Below are 25664 nucleotides of genomic sequence, written 5' to 3'. Positions count from 1 at the left end.
ATTATACAGGATTACTTTAAATTAAATAACTACATAAATCATGTGACTTTCAAAATGCTCCATACAACATAGTTTCTCAAATATCAGATGATATATGTAAAAAACAAAATATGAGCATTTAATTTATTGTGGATATTATTCAAGATACTTTACTGATTGGTTATTTCAAATTGGAGAAATCTGTGTTAGAAGGCTGTGCTGTAATCAAGTGACAATGGGATCCACAGCTAAACTAGTAGAAGCTGAGAATTATTCTCCACTGTGTTCGTCATGTTTCAGAATGTTTTTCTCCTTATTCAGATTTGAGAGGCCTAGCCGTAACCCTGTTGTTGCAGAACATGTTCAGCCATCATCATCGACACATTCTGCCTTGAACGATTCTCTAGGAATGAGGAATCCAGGAACCTACCAGTCCATAAACTCAGCAGGACCTCAAACCCATCGAGTAAGTATAAAAACTCAATTACATATAAATGCTTTTATCTCTATAATTGTGACTGAACAATAATTATAGATTGATTATATACATTCTTGGTATATACAGTTTTATTCCTGACAAAAATTGATATTTGGCTGTTAGTCAGAACAGTTACTGTCTAGCAATAGATGAATATTAATGTTCCAAAGAAATAGTGGTTTACATCTCAGAAACTTTAAATCTGAGATTCCTGAATTATGGTATCAAGCTTCATGTGAGTGTTATACATTGTCTGTTCATTGCTAACCAATTTCCTGTTTACCTAATACTTATATATTCTTACCCATAATCAGTCATGTATGAAATTGTCATTGGTTTTTCTTGGGAACTATAAATCAATCCTTTCTGAAGTTTGGAATCAATTAATCTTCATGTGAGCATGTTAAACCTGTGAAGTGTTTTAACATCCATCACTCATCAACTTCCTGCTCACTGAATACTTATACTGGGGGACTCATTAGTGAGCAATTACTCACAGTTCAACCTTTTAACAAAAATTAATGCCAGTAGTATATTTAATTGTTTCACAAAGGATTAAATAAGAGTTTGATATGTTTTTGATTCAAAATCTTTGCAATTAATTATCCTTTTGCCTTTAGTACTTTTCCTTTGAATAACTTAATGATGCATTAATAAATAAATGGAGACATATTGGATACTGTGTGATACATCAATCATTACTTTACCAGAAAAAAAACCAGATAAAACCATCTACTTCCAATAATCAAATTACAGATATATAATTCTAATATAGTGTTTCTCTTACGAATTTGATTTTTGATTTAAAGGTTTTCATTTAAATATTTTATTAAAAGAGCTTAAAATATTGAGATTTAAAAAAAGCATCCCTATTATAAGCCTGTGTTGTAGTTTAGATAGCTCAAAGTATTATATACTATAGTCATGTTCTGTCTTAACTGCTTCTTATTAAAAAGATTCAGTTCTGAAAATGGGATCACTTAATACATGCATCATATGCCTCTTAAACTACAGGCCTCAAAATCTTCTTCCATCCCATATCAGGTTATAAAGTTTGGATTTTAAGATATTTTACCTTGAAGTCATGGTCACATCTACTTGAAACTTAGTACATCTACTAATTAAGATGTGAATGCCAAATTAAGGTATTGACCAGACTCACATGGACATCATGTATCCAATGCACACATATTCTTTGTTTTTATAAGTACAGTGAAACCTGTCTAAACTGAACTTCTTCAAGACTTAAGATTTTGTTGGGTTTTAGCAGATGTTTGGTTTAATCAGGTTCACAACGTATATATTTGATAAGACTGGACTTCAGAATTTGTTTGGTTCATACAGGGTTTCGGTTTATGCAAGATTCGGTGTAGACAAATTTCACTGTATTTAAGTTTTTATATGTTTTATTTTACAATTGAAGTTGTTTTTTCTACCTTAAAAAGGAATCCCTGACTTCAGGCTTTGATTTGTAATTCTGATTGAATGTCTTAAAGGCAAGAGTTTGCTCAAGCTAGGTCACAACATAAGTGATTTATGTGTTATGATCCTAAATTCCTAAGCTTGAAATAAGGCATGAAATATGATATTGACAGCTATTTTATGAATGATTTAGTATTAGCCATTTGACATGCTTGCTTGTAGCTTCTGAAGAGAAGTATGAGACTCCTAGACATGTGTACTGGAGTAGATTCTACTATAAAAAGATGTTTGATTACTTTATAGAGTAACATGTGGATTGTGTATGGAGAAGATTAAAACTATCAATGACATTAATATTCAACCAATCAATTATAATTAGTACTTATCTCATATCACTAACAAAAATTGACAATGACTTGGTCTTACCCAATCAGATATTAGATATGACCAAAAACAATTTTTCTCTTATATTAAGCGCATTTATGCTTTTCCCAATTGGTTTTTATACCTTTATATTCATTTGAATAAAAAGAGACCAAATTTTTGTGGGTTCAAAGGACACAAAACATCTGACATCTAGGGATAAATATATGCTCTCGACTTAGGCACCGGCCTTCACAGCTCCCAGAGATCATCATTTGCAGAATTCAATTTATAAAGGACATGAAAATATCACTGTTCTCAAGTTTTGCTATTGTTACATTGAAAAGGACATAGATTATGTCTCCTTGTAAACAGTTCAACTTCTGATGTCCGAAATGCTTGGTTACCTCACAATAAAATATTCAAAATTTATTCATATGGTTCAGAAATATTTCCTATTTGATGGCATTGTAGAATTTATTTTCATACAAGGTGACAGTAGGAACTTGACTCTCTAAGGACTCAATGAGTCCATATACTGATTTATATAAAACATTCATTTAATTTATAACCTGAGTAACAAAGGGGTATAGTTTGGAAAAAAGTATTATGGTTTTTCATGTAACTAAAGATCTTGAAACTTAAATTTGCATAATTTATATTTCGGTCAATGAAAAAGAGGTACATTCCAAATTGTACCAGCTTTACCAGATGCATATGGTTACTGATAAAAATACTCAATATCATAGGACAATCATTGGCGGTAGAAAAGTATGTTATGTAACAGAATGAATAACCAAACGGTTAGAGTCCTTGTGTAAAACTAGCAAGTAGAAACTCAAGTTGATGAAAGGATTTCAATTAAAATATTATACACCAGAAGATAACATGTCCCAGTGACACTCGCTTAAGCAATTTAATGCTTCATTGAATTTATATAACTTAGAATTTGTATGCAATATTAGTTTTATTAAGTTTGCTGGTTGCATGCATATATGTGTTCCTGCTTTGATAAAATGGAAATAAAAAACTTCAAGTGAAAGTGATAAAGCAAACATTAAGTGTCATCCCACAGGTAATTAGTAACGGTTTTAGAATTATAAGATTTATGTAAATTAAGCATTGATGTTTGATACCAAAATAGCTTCTCTGTATTAAAAGTGCAAGTCAGTATGACTTCATATGTTATCACCAGTTTAAAAGTACTTTGAGTGTACCTTCTGTATGTAACTGCCAGTATATTTTGATATGCTATTATTTACAATGCCTTTATTTACAAATTACATGTACCGGTATGTCATTGTTTTTATGCCCCCACCGTATGCATGGAGGCATTAAGTGCTACCCTAATGACCGTTCTCCTTTCCGTCCGTCCCTTTTTCGTTTCTACACTAAAGATTTCCTCCTCCAAGTTTTATGAAACTCATATATAATGCTATGAACCTAAACTGGCAGACAGAGTTTGAATTTAGGCATTGAGTTACTTACTGTTCTGAAGTTATGCCCTTTATAACTTGGAAAATTGCAAATTTTGTTTGTTTTCACACTCTAACTTACCAAGTTTGACCCATTTAAATTTTATAAAACTTATAAACAGTGCTAAAAACCACAACACACAGACAGAGTTGGAATTTCCGGAAGTAAGTCATTTACCGCTCTAGAGTTGTGCCCCTTTTTAACTTCGAAAATTGCAAAGCTTGAGCAGGGACATTCGTGTCCTCAGACGTAATGATTTCTATCATCATGTTTTAATGTACCTCTTGTTTTTACTAATGATCAAGTTTTAAAAGTTGGAAGGTTGTCGTAATCAGTGCTACAAAATCAGTTTAACCACAACTAAATTTTCCGGAAGTCTCAGGATCTCCATCTAGATATGGTTGCCTATAGTCTTATTTAATGATTAGTTTTTCTTTAGGGAATGAATGTTGTTGATAATGATGGATTGGTCTATATGTTTATCTTTAAATGTCTTGATCTTGAGCTATGGTGTTGCTGTCCTTATTTCGTAACCCCCTTGGTGGTCTTGTGGTAGAATGCTTGAGTGTGTTGGATCGTTGGCTGGGTCATACAAACAACTTAAATCTGTATGTCTACTTCTCCACCATTAGCTTGCAGCATTTAGGGGAAAGAGCAAAGATTAAATTGCCCCCAGAGTCAGATTAATGTTTCTGAGTCATATGATATGTCTTCCAGTAGACTGTTCTGTTCTGAGCTAGCACAATAAAAGTCCAGCTAGCATGATGCACAAAGCAGGGTATATTTATATCTTATTAACACACTATCATCCTGAATTTCTTGTTTGTTTGAAGCCATCCCACAATATATTTCAAACAAATAAAATTTTGATTAGCAAGATTGTTTTGGATCAAAATGCCCTATAATGATTTCAGATATTTTTCTACTAAATAAACAAAAAATGTCCACCCCCTCATGTTATTTTTAAAATATATAATGACAATCTGTTGAAATAGATTTTGTAGTGACCTTTACACTCAGGTATGACATTACTAAGCATTAAAGATAAAATTAATATCTGTTGTATTAATGCATCCTTGGCCTCAGAAAGGATCATTTAAATATTTTGTTTGACGAAAATATAAAATTTGAATATCAAGGTCTTTATTATTCTCCAATTTTAATACATAAGTTGTAACAGAGAACATTTACATTGTTGTTAAAGCATCTGTTACACAATTGTACATAGATTTCAGAGGACATTCATTGACTATTGAATTGTTATATAGATTAATATCTACATTTTTCCACATATGTAAGAAGTAATCATTCTATTACCAGTTGGAGATCCTATTCAGTTGTGTCAGTCAACTCACTTATGTTTGGCCCTCAGAAAAATGTTTTTTTACTAAATGGTAATATGTCATCATTTACAAATGCAGTCAATACTTGTGTACTGTTGTTAATTGATGAAGAAAAAACGTTAAAAGCAGGTGGAAAATTATAAAGGAGTGAGTGCAACACAGCAACAGTTGGTTATCTTATCTGATCAATGAAATAAATGATATGCATTTATGAATAAGTTGTTGTCATTGGCCTATTGATTTTCACTGTTTCCTTTCCTTTGAAAACTACACTTGGCCAATTGAAATGTTCCATGGTTAGTTTGCTTATCAGCCTAATTCAAGCCATTGACAACAGCTACTTATCAAAAACATCCAAGTTACATTTTTGATATCACTTCTGAAACTACTTTGCCATGAAAAACGCAGATGTTCTTGGGTGGTCTTCTCTCATATTCAGCAGCCCACATTTATACTGTTACCTGCCATTAGAGTCTATTGTTTTGCTGAATCATATTTTTTGGTTCTCTGATACTGATGTGCCATGCTTACAAAATTTCGGGTACTGATAATGAATGAATTTCCGATTTTTCATATTCTTGATTGTCAAAGTAATAAAGGAAAAGGTCCGGTAACGGGCTAGTTTTGGCCTAAAATTAGAAGTACATCTGATGAAAAATTTTTGACATTTTTTAAACACTTAAGTGTCTACTTCGGTCGATTCAATTAATTTATGGAAAAGATTTGAACTGAGTTGGTCATTAAAGATGCTCAAAAAACATTACTTTTCAGATGGTTTTTGTCTAAAATGTAGGTGGCCGCATTCATGTTCAGTCTCAACCTTTATATGTTATGTATTATTATCAAATACAACATACATTTAAATATTAAGACTGAACACAACTGCGGCCATTCCCATTTTAGACAAAAACCATCTTAAACTTAGCACAAATGCTGAAATTGTGAAAACTTCAGTAATTTTGCATTACTTTATGATGCTTAGGTACCTGATGCATGTGCATTGTATTGTCATAAACAGCCCATATTTATGTAACAAAAGTATTCTTCTTTCCAATAAATAGATAAAAGTTTACGAAGACCTGGATGCTTCATATCTTGTATACAGATACCTTATGTTACGAAGTTTTCATCTGTCATATGTCCATTGTCATTGACCTCATTTTCATGGTTCAGCAACTGCTTGAAAAAAAAATTAAAAAGTTTTTTTGTCATGTGAATTTCTCACTTATTATCAGTAATAATGATAACTTAATATTTGGTTTATGGTTTCCTTGCAACGTCTACATGTTTGTCAGACACTGTTACCTGACCTCGACCTCATTTCATGGATCAGTGATCAAGGTTAAACTTGCGTGATTAGGTCTGTTTCTCAAATGTTATAAGCATTAGGTCAACTATATTTGGTGTATGGAATGATTGTAATGGGTACATGTCTGTCTGACAGGTTTCATCTGATCTAGACCTCATTTTTATGGCTCATTGGTCAATGTCAAGTTTTTGTGTTTTGATCTGTTTTTCAATTACATTTATATTTGGTGTATTAAAGAATTCTAAGGTGTATATGTCTGTCTTACAGGATTTATCTGACCTTGACCTCCTTGGTATAGAATTTTAAAAATTTAACTTTATGTGATACTTTTAGTAAAACCTTTATCTTTAAGACTTTCAACATAAAATCAATGGACAGAAAAGCAGGCGAGACATTTCAGGATGTGCTCTCTTTGTTTTGAATTGAGGTTACATCATCATCATTGCAAAAAGGAGGTGAAAATTAAATTTGTGAAAAGGTTACACTAGGTTGAAATATGTATGGAGAAATGATGGTCCAATGTTTCCTCTTTCAGTTTTGTACTTTAATACTTAGTAAATATAGCATCTTCCCCAGAATGGTCTATAAATCTGTCCATCACCACACATTAGTAAATATAGCATCTTGTCCATAATGGTCTACAAATCTGTCCATCACCAGACACTCACTCACTAGTGATTCAGTCAGATTGCTGATAGATGTTGTTTTAATGAGGTGATGTAATAGATAATCAAATAACGAATAGTTATACCAGTCTGTCATGATGTATCTATAATTACATTCCTCTCAGTCTCTCATTATGGACAGTATCAGAAAATTAACCTTATATGGAGTGCAATGTCCAGCTGGCAGTCTGAAACCATATTCAGGACTTGCATGACATTACTTCATACTAATATACATTTTTCTGACCATTTGTTGAGCGGACGATCTCTTGCTATAACACCGAAATGTCACATCCATATAATGTAAAAGCTGAAAATACCAGTCGTAGTATCTTTGATTTGACCTTACTGATTACCAATGACCTTGTTTTCATGGTCATAAACAAGTGCTACTACAAGATCATTGAAGTCATCTGGTAACCTTAGATAAAAATTGGAATATCCAGCTGAAACATTTCTCATACATGTCCATATAAATCCATAGATTCTCTGTAAAATCTCTAGATTCCATGAGAATCACTAGAACACACCCATGGAGAAGGACCAGATTACATAAGAATCACTAGAACACCCCCATAGAGAAGGACCAGATTCCATGAGAATCACTAGAACACACCCATGGAGAAGGACCAGATTCCATGAGAATCACTAGAACATGCCCATGGAGAATGATCAGATTCCATGAGAATCACTAGAACACACCCATGGAGAATCGAACCAGCTTCTACTGGTAAACTGCTACACATTAGAAGTCTTTAATAGTTAAGTAATTTGTTTGTATTGTATTTACAGAGAGACTCTAGGCTTGTGCAACTTCAAGATGAGGTATTATTCACACTTTACAATTATTCTACATTATATGATTATAATCACATGGTTTGAAGTTGATAAGTTCCATGTATTCAGCGGCATTATAACACCTGAACAAAGCCTGAATCACAGAACATGCATGTATTGGTAACAGTCATTTAAAAACTTATATATAATACATCCCTTTAATGTTCTAGCTACAATACCTTGTAGCTTTCTTTAATATATTGACCTATAGAAGAGAGATATGGCAAAACAAAAAGAGGAATCTGACCAAATATAAAAATGGATCTGACCAAATAAAATTATATATCTAATAGTTTTTTTAATATTGAGATCTAATAAAGTAGAGGGATTTGACCTTATAAAAAGAGGAATCTGACCAAAGAAAAAGAGGGTTCTGAAAATTAAGTTGGAAATCCTGAAAAAAAGTAGAAGGAACTGACCAAATTAGGTAGAGGGAACTGATTCAAATAAAGAAAGGGACCAGACAAAATGAAATAAGGGGTCGGAGCAAGTAGAGTTAAGGGCTCTGACCAGATTTAGAAGAGGAATTGAGAAAATAAAGTTGAGGAATCTACCCAAATAAAATAGAGGGATAGAAGAAACTTTTAGTCAATTATGGTGTACTAAATTTGTTTTTAAAATTGTATGTTTGACACTATCAAAGTGTTTGAGTACCTGTCAGAAGTTTTGGTCTTGTTGAATACATGGATTTTTCCAACTTCAAACCATAGGATTCTGATGACAATGTTAAAGTAAATATTGTCATTTTGCACATTTTTTTTCATTTTTCCCCATTAAAAGGGATTATCACTTGTATATCAAAATACACATATATCTGATCACTTGAGCTTTTTAGTTTGAAAACAAGACAGTATTAGACCTGCTTTGATATTATTATCATTTCATATTTAAAAATATTCATATTCATTAAAGTATTGCATTCTATCACTAAATATATGCATTCATTGAACATTTTTCTTAATAGATCAGAAAAAATGCATACTTTCTCAATTTTATTGTAAGTTGCTTATTGAAATTATTAGTTCATTTTATAATATATTTTTTTTAATTAACTATCTAATTTAACCTAAAAATATTTCTTACTGAAGTTATTTCATTAATATAGTCATTTGGAACTTTTGGCACAGTGCTTCTATTTTTGTAAGTAAACAATTAGATGCCATTAATTGAGTAATAACATTATCATTGGAAAACACGCAAGGGTCTGTAAAGTCTTGACAGAGTAATTGTAAATAAAAATTTAATATGAAATAAGGGATTTGACTCCAGTATTTAGTTTATATTTGACTCCAGTATTGTTTATATTTGATTCCAGTATTGTTTATATTTGACTCCAGTATTTAGTTTATATTTGACTATGGTATTTAGTTTATATTTGTCTCCAGTATTGTTTATATTTGACTCCAGTATTTAGTTTATATTTGACACCAATATTTAGTTTATATTTGACTCCAGTATTTAGTTTATATTTGACTCCAGTATTTAGTTTATATTTGACTCCAGTATTTAGTTTATATTTGACTCCAGTATTGTTTATATTTGACTCCAGTATTTAGTTTACTGTCTCGCCTGCGACGAAAGTCGCGGAAAGAGAGACATAGGGATTGCTTTTCCGGCAACGGCTCCAGCGTCAACAAGTGTTAAGTTTTCTGCTCAAGTTAGTTGGATAGGAACTACTTGTGATAGATCATTGATATTTAAAATAAAGTTGCATTACTTTCAGTACATATCAGTTTGATGACTATTTTGAGGCCTTGCCCCCGAGGACATGGTCCAGTGACTTTTAATTAATTAGCAATTTTCAATGTTAAGTTTTCTGCTTAAGTTAGTTTGATAGGATCTACTTGTGATAGATCAATGATATTTAAAATAAAGTTGCATTACTTTCAGTACATATCAGTTTGATGACTATTTTGAGGCCCTGTCCCCTCGGTCATGGTCCAGTGACTTTGAATTAATTAGCAATTTTCAATGTTAAGTTTTTCTGCTTAAGTCAGTTTGATAAGAACTACTTGTGATAGATCAATGATATTTTGTATAAAGTTGCATTACTATCAGTACATATCAGTTTGACAACTATTTTGAGGCCCAGTGCCCCCTAGGACAATCATGGTCCAGTGACTTTGGATTAATTAGCAATTTTCAATGTTAAGTTTTTCTGCTTAAGTTATATTGATAGGAACTAGTACTTACAATAACAACGATATTTTCTATAAAGTTACATTACTGTCTGTACATCTCAGTTTGTTGCCCTGCCCACTAGGTCATGGTCCAGTGACTGAATTAATAAGCAATGTTGCTGTCCATCTGAGATTGTCTTTTTCTTAATTTTATGCCGATAGGCAAGACATATTTCTGTGTCAACAGTTTATATTTGACTCCAGTATTGTTTATATTTGACTCTTAGTATAATGTTTATATATGGTGTGTAAAGACAAGGAAACATTGCACATTCTTATATAAAGGATTAAGAGCAGAACAGGAAACTCTTTTAATCCTAACAAACTGGATTACACATTCTTAGCATATAATAATGTCATCAGAGCCATTAAAAATCACTTAAATTGATCTCCAACGAAGTTACATAAAAAGAGATAATAGGTAAATATAACTACAAATACATTAAGGGTTATTTCTGTGTAAGTGCCAGCCATTATCACTCCTGTATGTAAAGTTATGATCCTTAAATGTCCAGTATCATGTGTTCCAGCTGTTAAAATACGGGAAAGACTATAAAATCAGATGATTTCTGAAAAGGCAATAACGGATATTGTTGGATAGAAATAACTTGTACTGTGAGTGATGGAGTAAGAAATGAGAATTTCCTTTATATCACCTTTAATCAATAAACTACTAACTTGGTGTTGTGGCTGTAAGCCGTAATTACAGAGTATTAACATGGTCATATTCCTTTTTATATTTCAAGGTCACAATAATACAACGCAGAGTTACAGTCTAAACACAATAATCATCCTGCCAGTGTCAGTCAAAAAGTTATACTGAAAGAAATCATTCTTATATAGGGCCAGTTGAACCATTGTTATATAATACCCTCACTATATAGAAGTGGGGCTATATTTCTATCAGTAACGTAATGTCTGTTCATCCAACAAATATGGATGAAGGGGGTGTTGTTTTTTTTATATACATGTATATTTAAAATTCCTTGTTTTGCTATGTTCAGTTAAAAATAGGGGTGATTCTTGTTCCTGATAGGTTAGTTTGCAAATATTTTCCCTACTCAAGGTAAATTGGTGAAGGTGTCTAAATTAAAAACAAAAAGATATTTTTATACTTTGTTGAAATGTACTGGTAGTTTATATATAAAGTATTCTATTTTCTCTAAAATAATCAAGTAAGTGTCACAAAGTTTTTTTTTCAAGCTAAAGACAGGCTGTGCAAAATGATCAGATTTTATAAAGAGGGTGGTAAAGAGTTATTTCGTGCAACGTGATGGACGTTTTTTAATTTTCAGGTTCAATGTGTTTCAGTCGTGCAGGACACTGGTGTCTTGTTCAATGTGTTCTGCTTATTTAATTTTATGTGCATTGTGATTTTCAAATGCTTATTTTGTGTGCTGGTATTTTTCAAATAAAATTCATTAGGCAGGGATCGTCTGAAAAAATGGATTAAATTTTGTTTTTTGATGGAGATATTTCCTCTAATTCCCAAAGGTTAGATTGCAATGTAATTATTTGTCCAACATTAACCACTGAATGTGAACCACAAGTTTATCTATTTCTCTGTAACTATTTTAAAAAATAAAAAAAAATTGTGGTATAATGATTGCCAATGAGACAACTCCAAATGAAGCGGATTTACTATATGTCTCCCTACAGCTATTGACATAGTGTGCAACACATGGTGACGGTCAAAGGACACAAGTCATGAGCACTGAGCAATGTGATGGTGTCAGGAATATGACAGTTGCTTTCCACTCATTTGATGTGTTTGAGCTTTTGATTTTGCCATTTGATAAAGGACTTTCTGTTTTGAATTTTCCTTTGAGTTTGGTATTTTTGTTATCTAACATTTTTCTAATAGTTTTATATCATATAATGTGTTCAAAAGAGAACCACACAGCTGCTTGTTATTAAATCATATTTAAATCATATTTAATGAATTATGAAAAAAATGCTAAGAGATCACAACTGTTTGACTTATCACTTGATCAAGTTATACTCAGACAATGACAACTTCCATATATGTGAAATTGTGACTAAAAGGAGGTTTGTGGTTCAATTGCCAATAAGACAGCAACCCAACAACAGAAAACCAAAAGACATTTAGTGTAGTTTATTTTAACTATATAAAGAGACAAAGTCACTAAAGCTCTACTGAGTGAGTGAGTGAGTAAGTGAGTTCTGATAACTGCAAGTGTTTATAATAGAACCTGTTTACTCAACACAACCAATGACTGATAGAAATTGATCATTTCAAAATGGTTATGTTTATAGGTCGTAGAAAATATCAAAAAGTAAATATTTTTCAGAGTTTTTCAATTAGTATTATTTGAGTAAAGTTGTATCTCATATCATATTTACATATGGTTTGTTATATTGTTTGTCTGTGGAAAACGTGGTCTTCCTGTCCTTTTGTTGTCTGCCAGATAATTGGTCAGTAAATCTCTTTGAAGCCTGTTATAACCATCAGTGTAATGATGTACAGTATAAAGATTCCATAGGAATCAATGAAAAGTGTAATTTGATAGAATGAAATAGAGGCATGTTCAGAGATATTTTATTTCTGTAACCAAACAATATGATGGTCCATTTAATGTAATTATTTCCTGTTTAATTGCTCACTGCAATATTTATATCTTTAAATTGATTTGACTTGCTTTACATTTCTGATAGCATTTAATGCTTTAAGAATTTTCTATTGCTTTGTATACAGTCATTTTAAATAGCATTATCATGGAGCAGTCAGAAACCAGCCTGGCAATACCAATAAAAGGTTGTGTGTGGTAAATGTCAATGAGAGACCAGCCAAACACAAATTAATTATATTTACAGACAACTCAAATGTTGCAGAAGTATAATGGGTAGCAAAACTTTGACTTTTTAGCTCTTTGTATAGATATAGGAAGATGTGGTATGAGTGCCAATGAGACAACTATCCATCCAAGTTACAATTTATAAAAGTAAACCATTATAGGTCAAGGTATGGCCTTCAACACGGAGCATTCATTGTGAATAAATAAAGGTTATGAATTCCAACAGATTGTATTCAACATTTCAGTCCTGATCCTTCGTTTCTCAGTTCTGTTTATCTTAATATTCCGTTGTTGAATGCCACAATAGATCATTTGATCATGTATTAAATCTTATTAAAAAAAAAATTATTTCATGTTTTCTAAAACTTATATATATTGCTCAATGGATCAGGTAAGCTGACATTGTTTTCTACTGATCAGTCTGATAAGAATAAAAGGAGATGTTGTTCATTATAAATATGTCAATGATACAGCAACCCAACTACACATTTTACATAGACATCTAGAAGGGGAACAAACAAATTTTATACAATTCCCAGATGTCTATCAGATGTGTTAAACTTAAAATGTAAGTTCTGAATCTATAGAAGTTGTGAATGAATTTAACACTAACAATAAAACATCTGCCATTAACAGTCCAATTCTGAAACAACAACAAAAATTAAGATATAAAATACGATACATTCGTTAACTGAGTTAAATCATAAGATTGTTGAACTTCATTGTGAATAAATAAAGGTTATGAATTCCAACAGATTGTATTCAACATTTCAGTCCTGATCCTTGTTTCTCAGTTCTGTTTATCTTAATATTCCGGTTGTTGAAATGACTCAACTATAAGTCTGGCAGATGATTTATTGAGAAAATGTTTGATGAAGTGGTAATTTGTCTGAACTCATCAAAAGTTTGATGTTAAAACTAACATAGATAGTTATATTGATATGGAAATGACACTTGTAACTTTATAAATTTGACAACAGTATTGTGTAAAACATAGAAGTTCTTTTTTGTCAGTTTTGGATAAAGACTTCCTTAATTAGGTACAATATATCATTTCTTCTAATCTCTTAAGTTTTTATATTGATTCTAAACTTGTCCATAAAAATACATTGCATCATACGACAGTAAAAAATTTGCAAATTGGCTCTGTGGAAAAGATGATCTCCGAACAACTAATTAAACCTCACGCTCTTCCTTTGACGGAGCTTCTGGTTGTTAATTAAATTTTATAACAAATTAAGCTTGCCCTTTGAATATAGAATACAGTGATGAGTTCTCTGACGTTTCTGAAAAAATTGATGAATAAAGATAAATAACTGATGGCTCATCAATAGAATCTTGTAAACACTTTTTGTTGACAAGAGAAACTTTTATTTAGGCCCTCAATTTGAAATGATTCTGGCTTTAATCTTTTCTTCAAATTAAAGTAGAACATTCAAGTTCTACACAATAGTTGTAGTAACATCAAAGAAAACAACAATTCCTGCATAAGTACATGCTTTTATAAATAACAAGAGGGATGCTGTAGTCACATCAAGGAAAACAGCAAAAATAAGGAGGTTCAATTATGCCCTAAAATGGCCCCTATTTCTAGCTAAAATTTCAAATTAGGATTTATTGACCAATATCACAATGAATAATAGCTAAAACAATGAATAGATAGGAAATATGTCTTTTTGTTAAAAATTTACATACTTTTCTTCTATTTATGATGTCACAAATAGTACTCATTTTGATTTTCCATGAAACTTAATGAAAACCAGTAAATTTCCATTGATTTTGTGGACTGAGGAAACATAGATTGATGCGTCGACAAAAAAACATCTTTTAGCATTATGTTTGTTATGACATTTTACATACCTGACTTGAATATTTAGTTTTGTCGACTGTTTCCTATGCCTCAATTTGGATGAAACGCCGTTACGCTTTTGTCAAATTTTGTAAAAATCTTCCATTTTTGACCTATTTTGGATTTAAAATTTATCACTTTTAAATAAAACTTGACAAAAAAAAGATCTATTTAACTTTCTCACATGTCTTTTCATCAATTTAAAACATTTTTATCTAGAAACATTGAACATAATATCTAGGGCCAAATATGGTCCTTACCAAACTTACTCATTTGGATGTCTGTGTGAATTTCGAATTTCAAAAATGTGATTTATTTGACCAAAATGGTAGCTATAACATTTTCAGTTTTCAAGATAATTTATGGGCAATATACATCTTTGGAAGTCTTATTCAGTCTCACGATCTCCATAGCTTTTCCCTACCAATCGTTCTACAATAATTCAGTCAGCAGTCTCACGATCTCCATAGCTTTTCCCTACCAATCATCCTACAATAATTCAGTCAGCAGTCTCACGATCTCCATAGCTTTTCCCTACCAACCGTCCTACAATAATTCAGTCATCAGTCTCATGATCTCCATAGCTTTTCCCTACCAATCGTTCTACAATAATTCAGTCAGCAGTCTCACTATCTCCATAGCTTTTCCCTACCAACCGTCCTACAATAATTCAGTCAGCAGTGTCACGATCTCCATAGCTTTTCCCTACCAATCGTCCTACAATAATTCAGTCATCAGTCTCACGATCTCCACAGCTTTTCCCTACCAATCATCCTACAATAATTCAGTCATCAGTCTCACGATCTCCATAGCTTTTCCCTACCAACCGTCCTACAATAATTCAGTCAGCAGTGTCACGATCTCCATAGCTTTTCCCTACCAATCGTCCTACAATAATTCAGTCATCAGTCTCATGATCTCCATAGCTTTTCCCTACCAATCATCCTACAATAATTCAGTCAGCAGTCTCATGATCTCCATAGCTTTTCCCTACCAATCGTCCTACAATTATTCAGTCATCAGTCTCACGATCTCCATAGCTTTTCCCTACCAATCGTCCTACAATAATTCAGTCATCAGTCTCACGATCTCCATAGCTTTTCCCTACCAATCGTCCTACAATAATTCAGTCATCAGTCTCACGATCTCCATAGCTTTTCCCTACCAATGGTCCTACAATAATTCAGTCAGCAGTCTCATGATCTCCATAGCTTTTCCCTACCAATCGTCCTACAATAATTCAGTCAGCAGTCTCACGATCTCCATAGCTTTTCCCTACCAATCGTCCTACAATAATTCAGTCATCAGTCTCACGATCTCCATAGCTTTTCCCTACCAATCGTCCTACAATAATTCAGTCATCAGTCTCACGATCTCCATAGCTTTTACCTACCAATCGTCCTACAATAATTCAGTCATCAGTCTCACGATCTCCATAGCTTTTCCCTACCAATCATCCTATAATAATTCAGTCAGCACTAAGACAACATTACTTCCTGTTGACATAATAGTGTATTAAAATCTGTAAGAGGATAATTAAAAAAACCTTGAGTTTCAATCAATACTATAGTGATTGTCTTTAAAAGACTTAAGTTGAGTAATCTTAAATGACTTGACATTATACATATAAATCTAGTTTCCTGGTAGAGATTGATAAACCAATAGGTAATAGATGTTTTTTTTCTTATTGAAAACTCTGTAATTATAATTTGGCATGTTTTAAAATACTGCTCAGTTATGCTACATGTGGTGATATTTGTTACCTGCTTGGTTAGTATCCATATGTCATGGTAATGTGTTGCCTGCTTGGTTAGTATCCATATGTCATGGTAGTGTGTTGCCTGCTTGGTTATTATTCATATGTCATGGTAGTGTGTTGCCTGCTTGGTTATTATCCATATGTCATGGTCATGTGTTACCTGCTTGGTTATTATCCATATGTCATGGTAATGTGTTACGTGCTTGGTTATTATCCATATGTCATGGTAATGTGTTACGTGCTTGGTTATTATTCATATGTCATGGTAATGTGTTACGTGCTTGGTTATTATTCATATGTCATGGTAATGTGTTGCCTGCTTGGTTATTATCCATATGTCATGGTAATGTGTTACCTGCTTGGGTTATTATCCATTATGTCATGGTATTGTGTTGCCTGCTTGGTTATTATCCATATGTCATGGTAATGTGTTGCCTGCTTGGTTATTATCCATATGTCATGGTCATGTGTTACCTGCTTGGTTATTATCCATATGTCATGGTAATGTGTTACGTGCTTGGTTATTATCCATATGTCATGGTAATGTGTTACGTGCTTGGTTATTATTCATATGTCATGGTAATGTGTTACGTGCTTGGTTATTATTCGTATGTCATGGTAATGTGTTGCCTGCTTGGTTATTATCCATATGTCATGGTAATGTGTTACATGCTTGGTTATTATCCATATGTCATGGTAATGTGTTATGTGCTTGGTTATTATTCATATGTCATGGTAATGTGTTACGTGCTTGGTTATTATTCATATGTCATGGTAATGTGTTGCCTGCTTGGTTATTATCCATATGTCATGGTAATGTGATGCCTGCTTGGTTATTATCCATATGTCATGGTAATGTGTTGTCTGCTTGGTTATTATCCATATGTCATGGTAATGTGATGCCTGCTTGGTTATTATCCATATGTCATGGTAATGTGATGCCTGCTTGGTTATTATCCATATGTCATGGTAATGTGTTGTCTGCTTGGTTATTATCCATATGTCATGGTAATGTGATGCCTGCTTGGTTATTATCCATATGTCATGGTAATGTGTTGTCTGCTTGGTTATTATCCATATGTCATGGTAATGTGTTACGTGCTTGGTTATTATCCATATGTCATGGTAATGTGTTACGTGCTTGGTTATTATTCATATGTCATGGTAATGTGTTACTTGCTTGGTTATTATTCATATGTCATGATGTGTTGTCTGCTTGGTTATTATCCATATGTCATGGTAATGTGATGCCTGCTTGGTTATCATCCATATGTCATGGTAATGTATTGTCTGATTGGTTATTATCCATATGTCATGGTAATGTGTTACGTGCTTGATTATTATCCATATGTCATGGTAATGTGTTTCCTGCTTGGTTATTATCCATATGTCATGGTAATGTGTTACCTGCTTGGTTATTATCCATTATGTCATGGTATTGTGTTGCCTGCTTGGTTATTATCCATATGTCATGGTATTGTGTTGCCTGTTTGGTTATTATCCATATGTCATGGTAATGTGTTACCTGCTTGGTTATTATCCATATGTAATGGTAATGTGTTGCCTGCTTGGTTATTATCCATATGTCATGGTAATGTGTTACCTGCTTGGTTATTATCCATTATGTCATGGTATTGTGTTGCCTGTTTGGTTATTATCCATATGTCATGGTAATGTGTTACCTGCTTGGTTATTATCCATATGTAATGGTAATGTGTTGCCTGCTTGGTTATTATCCATATGTCATGGTTATGTGTTGCCTGCTTGGTTATTATCTATATGTCTTGGTAATGTGTTGCCTGCTTGGTTATTATCCATATGTCATATTAATGTGTTGCCTGCTTGGTTATTATCCATATGTCATGGTAGTGTGTTGCCTGCTTGGTTATTATCCATATGTCATATTAATGTGTTGCCTGCTTGGTTATTATCCATATGTCATGGTAATGTGTTGCCTGCTCGGTTATTATCAATATGTCATGGTTATTTGTTGCCTGCTGGTTTGTTATCAATTTGTCATGGTTATGTGTTGCCTGCTTGGTTATTATCAATTCGCATGATAATGTGTTGCCTTCTCAGTTATTATCTGTATGTCATGATTATGTGTTGCCTACTGGGTTATAATCTATATGTCATGGTTATGTGTTGCCTGCTTAGTTATTATCAATATGTCATGGTAAAGTTTTGCCTGCTTAGTTATTATCCATATGTCATGGTAATGTGTTGATTGCTTAGTTATTATCCGTATGTCATGGTATTGTGTTGCCTGCTATTTTATAAGTCCCCTACCGACGAAGTCGAAGGGGACTTTAGGTTTGCACTCTGTCCGTCTGTCTGTATGTCCGTCAGTGCGGCAACTCAGCTTTCCACACTTTTTTTGTTCGTTCTTGAAGATATTGATTTTATATTTGGTATATAGTTTTATCATGACAAGTTATAGATCAAGTTTGAATTTTTTTCTGGTCTGACGATTTAGTCCAGAGTTATGGTCCATAAAAAAACTCCATAACTAATGTTAGCGTACTATGTTAAACCATATAATCTGTACAATGGGAGATAACTCATTTTTTAAAAGACATTCTTTGGTAAATTGTTTGAGGAATATTGTGGCAGGTTTATATGTTATTTTGTATAAACTAATTTTCTGAATGCTACACATATATATATATATATATTTTTTTATTAAGTGAAATCCTTTAATTAGATAATAATCTATTTTTATTAAGGTATATATTTCATTACATTACATTGTGTAGATAAAAGTTGTTGACAATTTATAGATAAGTTACAAATCTATATTAGTTTGTGACAAATGAAAGAAAAAATAGTTGGAACTATTAATTATATTTGATTGTAATTTGAAAATAGATATACATTGTATTACATCATATATAATTTTAGACAACTATTATTCATATCTAATGTTAGGGTGTTATAGGTTTTCCACACTTTTTTTCATCATGCTTGAAGATATTGATTGACAATTGGTATATAGTTTTATCATGACAAGTTACAGATCAAGTTCAAATTTTTGTTTCGGTCTGATAATTTTGTGCAGAGTTATAGTCCTTGGACTTGAATAAATTCACTCATATATTCAGTTTTCCACACTGCTTTTAGTCATGCTTGAAATATTGACTTGATATTTTCTTTTTGTTTACACCATGACAAGTTATAGAACAAGTTAGCAGTTTGTTCCAGTATAATGAGTTTTTACCCGGTAGGGGACTATGTATTGCCATGCAATACTCTCAGAATGCTTGTTATCTCTATGTCATGGTAATGTGTTGCCTGCTTGGTTATTATCATTATGTCATGGTAATGTGTTGCCTACTTGGTGATTATCAATTATGTCATGGTAATGTGTTGCCTGCTTGGTTATTGTCAATTTATCAGGAGCTTTATCTGTAATCACACTACTACTGACTTATTGTGCTCCCCAAACACTCTTTTTCTTGTCAAAATATGCAAGTGAAAGGCATAAAATTGTAATGCATGTCCCTAATGCTTTAATGGGTTGTCTAGATAATATGATGTCACTTCAGGACTTTTATTTCAGTAATTTTAAATTCAGCCATCAAAATCTTGAAAAGATATGATATTTTTCTGCATGAAAGTAAAATATTTACCTGAGATCTTTTTCATTAAATGCAACAAACTCATCTAGAATATCTTCAAAGTTTCTTTGAAGATGATATTAATGTGTTTTTGAAGTAGGTTTCACATTGACTCAACATTTCTGATGATTTTTATCACCAGTTCACCTGCATGATCTCTACAAATTACAAATGATTGATTGGCACTACACAGAAACCTATTACTACTGGAGTTTCTCTGTAATGATGGAACAAGTAGATAAGGAGGACTAGGATTCCTCAGTGATTTTACGATTATTTCATTCTTTAAATGTTCCCTGCATGATATAATTTGATTTTTTGCTTCATTGTATTATATGGAGTGGTTAACTTCAATTGCAACATCAATTAATTTCAGGAGATAATTAAGTAAACATTAAATGTCAATTATGTAATATTATTATGTCTACGTCTGTATCTGTAGGGACCAAAAACAAACACAACTGTTAAACGAGTAAATTAAAGTACATTCTATGCATTTTCTCTATGGTAGCTTATTCAGACGAAGCACGTTTTGTGTTTGCCTGAGTTCCCAAGACAAAATTATCTATAGAGCTCCATGTTTTATCAGATTCTTCAAATATTGTCAAATAAATGAAATAACAGGACACTCAATACAAAATTAACAGGACACATTTTTGACATTTTACAGACACTTTCATTGTGTGCATATTCAGGATGAGATGAAAATTATGTTTCTCAGATGAGAGGGTGGAAAATATTTGTATTTAGAAAATATTAGAAGCAGGAAGGATACTACCTAGGCACGGACTAAAATGGTTTTTTGCAAATGTCCTTTAACATGCAAATATCATGACATTTTTGCTACATACAGCATACTAATTTATTATGGTATACAGTTGTCCGTAAGTCCATCTGTCCATGCATCGTCAACATGTCAGACAATAACTCAAAAATGCTTTAACCAATGTACATGAAACTTTGGTGAATTGTTTATATCTATTGACTTGAGCTCCCTTTCGATTTTTATAAATTTTAGATTTTACGTTTCCGAGTTGTGGGGTTTTATTCATTAAAAAAGGGAGATTTTCCAGTTTTCGGACAATAACTCAAAAAATTCTTTGAGCAGTTTTCATGAAACTTTAGTGAACTGTTTATATCTATTGACGTGAGCTCCCTTTCGATTTTATAACTTTTTGATTTTATGTTTCTGAGTTATGGGGTTTTATTTATTTAAAAAGGTTGATTTTCCAGTTTTCGGACAATAACTCAAAAGTGCTTTGAGCAGTTTTCATGAAACTTTGGTGACTGGTTTATATCTATTAAAATAACCTCCCTTTAGTTTTTTTATAAATTTTTACTATGACATTTTGGAGTTATGGAACTTTATTCTTTGAAAAAGCAATGGGCGTATCATGCGCTCATGTCACAGCTCTTTATTTATCATGTCCCTATTCCAACCTGACAAAGACAATTATTTTCATCCCACAGCTTAACATATAGGCTTTGCTTGGGAACCTTATCCCCTCAGATTAAAAAAGGGATGAATTTCTTATAATTCAGTGTACTTTTAGATTTAAACCTCAATGATGATGCCAAAATTAATGTGATGTGATTTATTCTAAATCGCTGGTTTAGACAATAATGTACTGTTAAGGATCTTCACTACTCTTGTTTCATAATTTTATAACATATAGTTTAAAAGCCATTTTTGAAAATCTTTTAGATTCCTTGTTATTTTTTCATGATTTTTGAAAGAAAAAAGGTCCCTAATTGTTAAATGTATCAAATCTAGAGAGAATCATTTCTTGGCAAATTTTCAATTGCTGTCCTCAAAAACAAGAACATTGAGCTTTCATTTTTTCTGCTTTTTAAGTTTCATTATTTATATTAATATCAGTTTAAAACTGTCTTTTAAAAAGCTTGTTATTTTTAAACATTGGAGCGAACATCCTTAAAAAAAAACCTGTAAAGTCAATTATTGCATGTTTGATTTAATGTACACATTTTGATGGTAAAATAATGGCCTATTGCTGGAAAAATCAAAATCGCACACTGTACATTCTCAATCCATTCAAAGGACAATGACTCCCAGTATGCAATTTATATAATGCATCAACATTATTGACATTGTTTGTTGTCAAACCCTGCAGTTATAGTTCCAGACTTTTAATTAGTACTTAATTTATCTTTACTTAATTTTCTGAAGGAATTAATTGATGTTGCCTATAGACTTACTATTGTACCTTGGTTTGATTTGATAGAATTTCTTTTAATCTTTGACCTTTTATGTCCTGTTAGTCAGTCTGTTTAAGTGTCTGTATTTCAGTCACCTCAAAGTCTTATTCATACATGTATGAAGGAAAATATTTTGATTAGATGTCATGTGAGACAGCACCCAAACAGCACAAAAATAACAAAATAATTGGAGTTCAATATCTTACAGCTTTTTGATGAGGTTCAAGGTAGATTAACTGTATACCACATCTTGGATTGTAAGATAGCAGTCTACAATAGGTCTTTGCTTAAATCTTAAAATTTGGAGACAGAATGGCCAGTAATGTTTAAGACTGCATGTTTATTTTAATAAGGAAAAATAAATTATTTATTGCATTATTTACACTTTTTACAAATACAAATTATATTTTTTTTTGTTTGAATCAATTTTTCAACTTATTCTATAAGGGGAGATAACTCTAATAGTATAATTTCTTAAAGGAATGTTAGAGAAATTTTTTACTTGTGGCACGAAAACAAGATCAGTGGACACCATTTTAATTTTTAATTTTTAAAGCATATTAAAGAACCTATATCTTCTTGTGTGTTTTTCCATGAATAATCTATGTAAAATTGGTCAATTTTGCACGACTTGTAGCTTAAAAAATAGCACGGTGACAAATATGTTTATAATATTTTTGAAAAAAGCATCGCCATGGTAAAAAACAATAACATTTTGGCAAAGTATAAGAAAATTCTATCTGAGGAAATATATACCGATGATACACCTTTAATTAAGAGATGACAGTGCTGGTTAAATTGATAAATGCAAACATATTTCATGCAATTTGATAAAAAGCAGTAATATATATACATAAATTTTGATCGTCATCTGTAGTAACAACAAACGGTTCCAATTTCTACCATTCTTTAGTTTTGCTTTATTTCAACTCTATTTTGTTGCAAGATATTTACAAGACTTGTTTTTTTCCTTGACAGGTTAACTCATTCACGCTTATAACTTCTTTCAGCCTACGCATCAACACTACTGGATATGAATATTCCACATAATTGATTAAAGAATTCCCAAGTGTTCCATTAGACTCACAAATTCACTCTCCTTTAATTGTTCGGCAATAAATTCAAAATCTAGGATCAAATCAAATTTCCGTTATTTTCTAATTGTTTCACGTGGTTGAATTCATCACAGATTTTAAGTTTCATTTGTATTACATAATTTGATAAGTATGTAAACACAAGATTTATTTTGTGTGAAAGGTTTCAACTTTATAAAGCATCAAATAAAAGAAAATTTGAATTAAGTTTTGATTTTTGTCAATGACTTGGTTTTAGAAACTTTAATTTCATTACAGATGTACTTTTCATTGTTATTTTCTTGTGACATTTAGTTCAAAGAATGTATAGGATATAATTTTCAACATAAAAACTTGATTTAGGCATTTTGAAATTTCTGATATCAGTTACATGTACACATCAAAACAAAAGTTTTTTTTCAAAATACTTGAAGTTGTTGAATATGACATATGGAAATAAAGTCTACAATATTTGATCCATTAATTAAAGTCCTAAAATTTCTTGTATCTATAAACACTAACAAACTGTGATCTGTTTTCTCATTAATCAAGATTAAAAATAGGCATTTTTACATGGAGTTTTTTAAATCATATACTTGCTTCTTAAATTGATTAAATCGGTTTCTGAAAATATGGAGAAATTAATTACAGTTTATATGTAAAGATTCCTAAAGAAAATCAATTTCAATGGTTCATATGTTGGAAGCAAAAGCTGAAAATCGGAAGTCTTAATAATAAATTGTATATGACCATAATGACGTCAAGTATTATTTTTGTTAGCACTATATAATAAGATTTTTTTTCTAAGTTGCAAGAAAATTATAATAAGAAATCCAACTTGTTAGCCAAAAAACTGGATAAGTTCAAAGCTTGACACTTTGTGACGTCACTGATAAATTCTCCTCAGACATTGTGACGTTGCTGATAAGTTCTGCTTACATCATCAAGCCATGATACTAGAATTACTGAGAGACTGAGTAGAGTGTTTCACAGGCAAATGGAAGGACGATATGATTGCCGATGAGACAACTATCCACCAGAGACCAAAGGAAAAGGATGTTAACAACTATAGGGCACAGTACAGCCTTCAACAATGACCAAAGGAAAAGGATGTTAACAACTATAGGGCACAGTACGGCCTTCAACAATGACCAAAGGAAAAGGATGTTAACAACTATAGGACACAGTACGGCCTTCAACAATGACCAAAGGAAAAGGATGTTAACAACTATAGGACACAGTACGGCCTTCAACAATGACTAATCCCATACACATATATTTGTCAATTGATTGATTGATTGGTGTTAAAAGCCACTTTCAACACTGTTGGAAATTTCGCGGCAGCCAGTTTTTATTGGTTGAGGAAGCTGGAAAGAACCACCGACCTGCAGTTGAAAAACTAACAATCCCTAAGTCAATTAAGGTGAGTTGAACACACCTGCCGCCTATGGGACACGAACTCACAACCTTAGTGTTGACATATATCTGTCAATAGTAGTTGACTGTAGCAATAGAGCTACATTAGTTCTATAGCTTACATCCTGATTGATCAGTCATGTCACAAAGTCTATAGCTTACATCCTGATTGATCAGTCATGTCACAAAGTCTATAGCTTACATCCTGATTGATCAGTCATGTCACAAGGTCTAATTAGCTTACATCCTGATTGATCAGTCATGTCACAAAGTCTATAGCTTACATCCTGATTGATCAGTCATGTCACAAAGTCTATAGCTTACATCCTGATTTGACAGTCATGTCACAAAGTCTATAGCTTACATCCTGATTGGTCAGTCATGTCACAAAGTCTATAGCTTACATCCTGATTGGTCAGTCATGTCACAAGGTCTATAGCTTACATCCTGATTGATCAGTCATGTCACAAAGTCTATAGCTTACATCCTGATTGGTCAGTCATGTCACAAGGTCTATAGCTTACATCCTGATTGGTCAGTCATGTCACAAGGTCTATAGCTTACATCCTGATTGATCAGTCATGTCACAAAGTCTATAGCTTACATCCTGATTGGTCAGTCATGTCACAAGGTCTATAGCTTACATCCTGATTGGTCAGTCATGTCACAAGGTCTATGTGGTACCTTAAAAACAAGGTCTAGCTACCTACATGGTACCTTAAATACAAAGTCTAGCTAAGCTACTTGGTACCTTAAATCAAACTTCTAAGAATTACTCTTGGCCAGATAGTTGAAACATTAAAATAGGGTCTTGGTTTTACAGGAACACAATTTGTTCAATAATTGCTCAAGATGTAAGTTAACC

At 32.2% G+C, this 25664-nt stretch overlaps 1 protein-coding gene across 7 annotated transcripts in view; it reads left to right on the top strand.

Moving 5' to 3' along the window:
- LOC127725399 (synaptotagmin-7-like) overlaps positions 1–25664 on the top strand; it is a 209818-nt gene that overhangs the window by 149050 nt on the left and 35104 nt on the right. For 5 of the 7 annotated variants that reach the window (XM_052232334.1, XM_052232336.1, XM_052232335.1 and 2 more), the window contains 2 exons: positions 301–445; positions 7828–7860. In XM_052232334.1, coding sequence (XP_052088294.1) covers positions 301–445; positions 7828–7860 — 178 coding nt within the window. The remainder of the gene's footprint in view (positions 1–300; positions 446–7827; positions 7861–25664) is intronic. The other 2 variants (XM_052232337.1, XM_052232338.1) reach the window with 1 other exon arrangement.

This window comes from Mytilus californianus, unplaced genomic scaffold, assembly GCF_021869535.1.
Source record: "Mytilus californianus isolate M0D057914Y unplaced genomic scaffold, xbMytCali1.0.p SCAF_15, whole genome shotgun sequence".
NCBI lineage: Eukaryota > Metazoa > Mollusca > Bivalvia > Mytilida > Mytilidae > Mytilus > Mytilus californianus.
The sequence above is the reverse complement of the archived record's forward strand: the minus strand, read 5'-3'. Positions and strand labels throughout refer to the sequence as shown.